Source organism: Octopus bimaculoides, chromosome 26 (genome assembly GCF_046866305.1).
Source record: "Octopus bimaculoides isolate indiv1 chromosome 26, ASM4686630v1, whole genome shotgun sequence".
Taxonomy (NCBI): Eukaryota; Metazoa; Mollusca; class Cephalopoda; order Octopoda; family Octopodidae; genus Octopus; species Octopus bimaculoides.
The window spans coordinates 25421519-25429667 of NC_142953.1; the positions used below are offsets into that span (position 1 = coordinate 25421519).

Genomic DNA, 8149 nt, shown 5'->3' on the forward strand with positions numbered 1-8149 from the left:
GGTTTTGTTTCGTTTTAAAAAATTAAAACTTATTTTGTGAATTATTTATTGTTTATATTTTGAATTACATATAAATGGGGCCACCAAACTATCTTAAGTCCTTAGGGCCTCTCTATTGGTCTTAATCCGGCCCTGACTCTAGGGTGTCCGACAAGTCGCAAATTTCCTTTGTGTATTATAGTCAAATGAATAATAGCAGACGGTGGATAATTGTCAGTTCATTACAGCTGTTTCTTATGTAACATTTTACTCCATTACAAAAGATTGTAATCATCAGATGAGACGTAATTTTACAAAACAAAAGTGTGTCCCAAGAATACATCTGGGATGTGGCTGCCATTTCATAGTTGGCCTTGATAGACTTCGGCCACACCCCTGCTGTATTCTTGGAATATTTTTTAGTTTTGTAAAATTACATCTCATCTGATGATTACAATCTTTTGTAATGGAGTAATGTTCTCATTCTTCTATTAAAATGTTACATAAGAAACAGTTGGAATGAACTGACAATTTATCGTTTGTTTTTATTCATTTGATTGTGTGTGTAGATATATATATATATATATATATATATATATATACACACACACACACACTTGTAATCTCATCCAAAATAGACATAAGTACAAACATTTACATGTGACAGGTTAGATAATTGTTAAGAGATCTCTTTGTCATGAAACCTTTGGTAGCCTTCTTAAGTCACAAATAAAGTGTATGCGTGTGGTGTGTATGTATACATATATATATATATATATATATATATATATATATATATATAAACGCCCCCCCCCCACCATCCAAACACTATTCATGTATTGTAAGTCGTACCCCAGTTTTTTTCCAGTTAAAATTATAGAATAATGTGACTTAAACACGAGGAAGTACTATATATATACACACACACACACATATACATACATACATAAACTCACTAGTCGTGAGTGGTCGATCCTAACCCTAAACACGTATTCATTTGCACACGCGGGTTAGGATCGACCACTCAAGACTAGCTAGCGCGACTGCGCGTTCGGGTCCGCGCTGCTTTAGTTGTATTTATTGAACTGTTTAACTAAAAACATAGGTTTAGGTTTTTTTTTCGTTTAGTGTGTGTATATATATATATGTATATATATATATATATATATATATATATATATATATATATATATACGCGCGCACACACGTTTAGACATTCAATCATTCACTCTCACACAACCCCCATACAAACTTTTTCTTTCACACATACGCACACAGGAGCACTCCACAAGTTCTCATACACACACAGACATGATTGTAGGGGTGATTTAAAACGGAATAGACCCACATACACACACACACGCATCTATATACAGCCCTACTAAAAGACCAATTTGAATTAAAAGGACCGTAAAGGCGAGGATTAAGCTGCTTGCCTTTCATAATAGCAATGATACATACATGTGTAACTTAGAAGCTTAGATGTGTAAATATAAAGTTTGTTGTGTTACAGGTTTAAAAAGCACATGTATGGAAGCGTGGTTCACAGGTTGTGTATTTTTGTGCGTACGTGTGTGTGTGTGTGTGTTTATGTATTTATATGTGTGGAATTGTATAGCCATAGTTGGTCAGACCAGTGTTGTGCGTGTTCTCAAGGCCTATCTTAAGTGGGTCAGCCAGATATATTATGAGCAAATGCGTTCTTGCTTGTCCTTCTATATAAGTACAACAGGTATCAAATTTGCTCTAGTAATTCTTAGTTCTATGAGACGACAGGGTGATTTGGCTGCGCTTTCAGGCAAGTCGAGTGACCAACCATCGTTCACCTTTTCCTCATCTAAAGCATTTTATCCTAAATGTCCATGCTTGTTTTTAGACTTTTAATTAGCCTTTGTTTTATACACTGAAACAAATGTAAAGCTCTCGTGCAGTGGTTCTCAACTGAGGTCCGTATGGCCCTTGAGAGTTCACATACGATTTTTGTGGGGTCCATGTATTAAAATAGTAAATTAGGGATCCACAATAGAATTTGAAGGGCCCCTGAAACAATTGTATTCTAGACGTATTGCGAGAAACGGTGAGGTTTCTTTCCCGACATTTTACATAATTCAACCTATACATGTTGATGTGTGGAAAACAAAATAGGGAATTTTGAATGAAGTTTCTATAAAACTAGCTTTTTAAAAAATTAATGGTTGGGTGGGGCCCACCAGAATAAAATAGTAATCAAAGGGGTCCATAGATTAAAAAAAAAACGGTTGAGAACCCTTGCTCTAGTGATTAAAAAGAAATGGGACTGTCTCTCCATTGCATTTTAATAAATTCAAATTTCGAAGTTGTGTCCCCCACGCTTGTTGTTACCCAAAATAATTGTCATTAACACTGACTTTCCCTCTCATTACGGATTTAAATTCATTCGATTAAGATTTCTTTTAGCTCACACTTAACTATATGGTCTTCATGTTGAAGGCGTTCCTGGGAAAATTCTCACTCTGTAATTACACAGGTGTATAATATGTATGTATGTGTGTGTGTGTGTGTGTGTGTGTGTGTATTTGTGCGTGCACGTGTGCATGTGTATATTTGTATGGCATAACTACAGGAGCCCCCCACCCACGCTTTCCTCATAACCGATTTCGTTTCCTCATAACTTTCAGAAAAAAAATAGATGTTTTTTGGGGGTGGGGATTGCGAAAATTTCTAAACATATTTTTCAGACGGTGTAGATTACAATTATATGGAAATTTAATGTGGAAAAAAAAAAGGTATTTGTTTCCTCATGCATTTTTATGATGTATTGAAAATAAAATACTTTTTAGAACTGTTCATTTAAATTTATTAACAAATATTCAGTTTTCAAAAAGTTATGAGCAAACAAAGTCGAGGGGTGCACACTTGTTTATTTATGCCTGATATATATATATATACATATATCCTGCTCGAATACTGTATACACACTGTAGATTGATGTATGCGCGTCAAGGTGTATACTGATACAATAAAAATTTTAATTTAGTTTATAATTTCTCTTATATATCATTGTGTGTGTGTGTGTGTGTGTGTGTTATTCTAGGAGGTGGCACGTTCAAAACAGAAGCTGTGTCTGGCCACTTCGTATATAATACACTCAAAGATAAATCTGAGAGAATAAAAATATTTAATCCATAATCGTTAGTCCGACAAAATATATTTTGTTTCGCCTATTTTGTGGAGTTATATCCCAGTGTTTTTTTTTTTTTTTTTTTTTTTTGGCACATGCTAATTTATAAGAGTTCCCGTTCAGCCATAGGCGAAACAAAATATATATTGTCGGACTAATGATTATGGATTATATATTTTATTGTGTGTGTGTCTGTGTGTGCATTTGTCATCATTAAAAGCACTTCCACCAAAAATTAATATTTCTGATGAATTAATTATATTTTTAATTAGTGTTAATTTAGTGACATAGAAAAAACTTTTTTTTTTAAAATTCAATCATTCAGGTTATTAAATAATTTGATAACTTGGACATATATATATATTATATATTGAAGGCAAAGCAAAATTTGCATAGGAGAATATAGTTTTCGTAATAGAAAAAAATATATATCATTTTGAGGTATAAAACAAAATTTCAAAGTTTCTTTTAGTTTTATAAGCAAACTTTTCCCCCTTCGTTTTTTCTTCTTTTTTTTTTGTCTTGACTTTTGCGGAGGTTTTTTTTTTAATATAATTTTCCTCCTCATCTTTTATTTTTTAATTTTTTTTTTTAAATGATGAAAATCAGTAACGCACCGGACTCTCTAGTTCTGAATTCAAACCCCGCCTGATCAGTTTTGAGTTGTGTGTCCCCCCCCCCCCCCACTATATATTAATCCATAATTGGTTATCGATATATTCAACTCCATTCTCCAATATATTTGTGGCTTCGTGTTAGAAATTATTATCATCATCATCATTACTGTATGTGTATTTTTTAAATTCTTCTTCAATATCCGTAGAATAACGTTAATCCACAGTAACAAAAACAATTATAATCATCATCACGTCGTCAACAATAACAGCAACAATTATAGAAAGCAAACATCTTTTTTAAAGACGTATGATTCGTGGTTAAACATTGTACGGAATCGTCCTTTCAGATTTCCGTATCTATGTGTACATAGATGCATGTGTAGGTATGTTTATATATGTGTGTGTGTGTGTGCGCACGTGTGTATCTGTTCACACATATATGTACATGCATGCGTGTATAGTGCATATAAAAGCAGGTGTACATTGTAGTGTGTGTGTACAAAAGGTAGATAGATAGAGATAGATGGGAGATTGTAAGCTGTTAGTTAACAAGATCGCTGTCAGGATAATGTCGATAAGACGTGTTCTCTTGGTCATAGATGCCGTGTTTCTTACTTTCGGCCGCAATGCTTCGGGCAAAGGCCTTTTCGTTCTGGAAAGCATGAGCTCGGTCCAGCATGAAGCGGTTTTGTTTATCAGAACCGTTTAAGACTTCCGTACTGTACTCGACATTATCGTTCGCCGACTCAGCGTCTTTCGAACCCTTTTTTGTGGATTTCTTCGATTTCTTTTTTGATTTATCTTTCTTTTTTCGCGTATTCTTCGTCGAATGTTCGGTTTCTGCTGCAGGGGGTGACAAAGAGCGCGGTCTCATGATCGACTCGCCCGCAAAACGGGCCGGATAAATGTAAGGGTCGTAAGGGTAGATCACAGACGGAGGGGAAGCGGCTCCCGAAGTTTCGTATCGGTCCTTCCGACTGAGGTGTGTTTTCGAGCCGCCCAGAGCTGAGGCGAAAGGTTCATAATCTAAAGGAGGACTGGGCGGCCTTGAGGAGCCGCTCGAAGATTCGGTATCGCGACCATTTTTTATCGCTGTATCTTTGCGTGACTTCCGTAATGCGTTATCCTCAGGTCGTATGGTACTGCCCCCTGAAGATCTCTGAGACCTCCCCAAAGACGGTGAACGGCCAATCTTCTCCGACATTGATGGTGCAAGTGGATGCGGCAGTCTGGCGTATGTGGAAGGTAAAGTCGATTGAGCATTGAATAGATAAGGGTCTTTACGGACCAAAACGTGAGATGGAGGCGGTGACAAGAATCTTCTTGACGACTGAGAAAGGTTCACAGGAACGGGAACCACTCTTCTCGGTCCCGGGATGTAATGGGAATGTGATGGTATCATAACTGAAGAATGAAGTTTTCTGGAGCCAAGTCGATCCAGAGTTCTCGGTACTCTGAGTACGTCGTTGTTCATTTTTTCGACAGTGTAACTTCTGGCGAGTGTGGAACCGGTGCCGTAAAAGTATCCCTGGCTTGGCGGCGTTTCATAGAACTCTGGGGACACATCGCTTTGTGGTGACTTTTGGTCGGTTATCAAATGGAGTTCGCTTTCGCTTTGAGGGCGTAAAGAGAGAGAATTCATGCGTGAGAGGGACGGAATACTGGACGGCACAATTCCGTTACGAAATGCTCGGTCAGCCAGTTTCGAAGACTGTACCAGATTGATGGCATCTCCTGTAGTTTTGCAGATAAACGAATGACATTCAAGAAATTTCCTACCTTTCGTTCTTCGAGTGATAGCAGCAAAAATCACAGGTTTTTGACTGTATACTCCACCGGCAGCAGGCGAGTTGAGAGACACAAATCGGGGTACTCTCTGTCCCGCTCTCGTCAATAAATGGATGCATCGTACCGCTGCGCAAAAAGTTAACGTTGAAATGGGAAACCACATCACCGAACCACTGTCCTTCAAATACTGCATCTGTATTCCAGTGGGCGTTACTGATAGTACAGCTTCCACACCACTAATCTCTTTATCATCTTTGTATGGGTAACGTTCCCTTAAGGGTTGTTGTATAGCTTCCAGGCCCTTGGAAGCTTCCAGGGGTACTGCACTCCCAATATACAACACCCCACATCGAAACAACGTCCTTTCATCCCCTTCGACAAGCATATTTGAAGAAGGGTCTTTATATCCCCCTTTTTTTTCTATATTTTGTTTAAATCTTTTCTTCCTTTTTTTTCTTTCTGTTTTTAGTTTGTTTTATAAATTCCTTTCTTGTCCAACGTTCTGCTCTAGGGTAAAAAAAAAAATCCGTGATCGTGTCGCTCCTTCTTTCTACAAGTGTAAAAAAAAACCTAATAAATGTAGCTGAAATGAAACGAGTCTTAGTGTTGCTGTACGAGGCTGAAAGGACGGCTTTCTGTCCTGGCCGACGACACCTGAAGTAACACACCAGGTGTGCAAGCTGTGTAGATCATAGTCGTAGTAGTAGTAGTGGTGGCGGTGGTGGTGGTGGTGGTGGTGGTGGTGGTAATAATAGAAGTAGCGATAGGCAGGGGCGGTGATACCTGCGGGATTTGACTGACAAACTGGCTGGCAAGTCGCTTGTGTAGGTGTGATTGAGCTGAAAGGGTATGTACGCTATATACAAAGAGTGTGTGTGTGTGTGTGTGTGTGAACTGACTAAGAAATTTGTGACATTACTGGGATGAATACTCGCTCACACACACACACACACACACACACACACACACACTCTCACCTGTGTGGTGCGTATGTATGCTTTGGCTGTAGGTGTGTTTGTGTCAATGTTTTCATGATTGCGAAGATGAATGGTTGTTAAATGCGTCGTGTGAATGAGAGTAACTCTGTGTGTGTGTGTGTGTGTGTGTGTGTGCAGGCGCATGCGTTGAATGAGATTGGTATGTGTGTGTATATATAGCTAAAAGTTTTATTTCTCAATATCTTAATTTAACTCCGGAACGTCTTTCTAAAGCTTTCTCTCTCTTGAAACAAAAAAACAAGAAAAATCGTCTCCCGACATTGTGACATTTACAGAAAAATCCTCTTTCCCAACTCTCACTTTTTAACACACAAATACGTACACACGCACGCACACACACACACACACACACACACACACACACACACACACACACGTACATACTACAGACAAGTTTTTATAAATGTCTTTTTGTTATTTAATTTTTTTATGGTAATACACATACATACCAGATATGTGTGTATGTATATGGGGATATACGTGTATGTATATATGTGTGCGGATATACATATTTGAGTGTGTATTAGTATGTGTGTATAGGTATGTGTGTATATGTTTGTATGTATGTGTATATAGGTTTGTATGGTTGTATGTGTCTATATTACTCTTTTACTCTTTTGTTTGTTTCAGTCATTTGACTGTGGCCATGCTGGAGCACCGCCTTTAGTCGAACAAATCGACCCCAGGACTTATTCTTTGTAAGCCTAGTACTTATTCTATCGGTCTCTTGCCGAACCGCTAAGTTACGGGGATCTAAACACACCAGCATCTGTTGGCAAGCGATGTTGGGGTGGGGGGACAGACACACAAACATACACACGCACATACATATATATATATAGATATATATATATATATACGACGGGCTTCTTTTAGTTTACGTCTACCAAATCCACTCACAAGGTGCCACGCAGTGGGACTGAACCCGGAACTAAGTGGTTGGTAAGCAAGCTACTTACCACAGCCATTTTGTATATAATTTCACATAAGCAAAAATGGAAATCGCGGTTGTGAAAAAAATATTATTTTCCTAGGGAGCTTTTGTCCTACACTCAGAAACCTACGAGTGAGTAGATACACATATTTACTCACGTACTCAAATCCGTGTGTGCATGTGCTTATATGTGTGTGTGTGTGTGTGTGTGTGTGTGTGTGTGTGTGTATATATATATATATATATATATATAAAGCTAAGGGGTTTATGGTTGCGAAGCCATTGGTCACTCTAAGACTGGACATATATCTAACTGCATGTAAATATATATACACATTCAATGTTAATCAATAGATTAATTTGTATCCATTAGATCTCACTGTTTTCAAAGTCAATAATAATATTTGATATTATATATATATATATATAATATATATATATATATATATATATATATATATATATATATATATATATATATATATATATATATATATGTATGTATGTATGTATATAGGTTGTGGTGAATAAATTGTCATCTAAATTACGCAAAAATGAAAATAACACTGACATCTCATTTCAACAGATATATTTACCAAAATTACATTAAAATATCTTTTGATAATAAAGAGTAAATTTATTCAACAAAATCGCCGTTCGCTTCAACAACGGC

At 37.1% G+C, this 8149-nt stretch overlaps 1 protein-coding gene across 1 annotated transcript; it reads right to left on the reverse strand.

Annotated features, from left to right (window-relative positions):
• Nucleotides 1–2791: 2791 nt before the first annotated feature.
• Nucleotides 2792–6634, reverse strand: LOC149130994 (uncharacterized). Its single transcript, XM_089343012.1, has one exon. The coding sequence runs from the start codon at nucleotides 5927–5929 to the stop codon at nucleotides 4298–4300; it is 1632 nt and encodes a 543-aa protein (XP_089199138.1). The 5' UTR covers nucleotides 5930–6634; the 3' UTR covers nucleotides 2792–4297.
• Between the last annotated feature and the right edge of the window lie 1515 nt (nucleotides 6635–8149).

What these genes read in the sequence shown, in the direction of transcription:
- LOC149130994 (XM_089343012.1), bottom strand. Translation starts at nt 5,929, where the DNA reads ATGCTTGTCGAAGGGGATGAAAGGACGTTGTTTCGATGTGGGGTGTTG.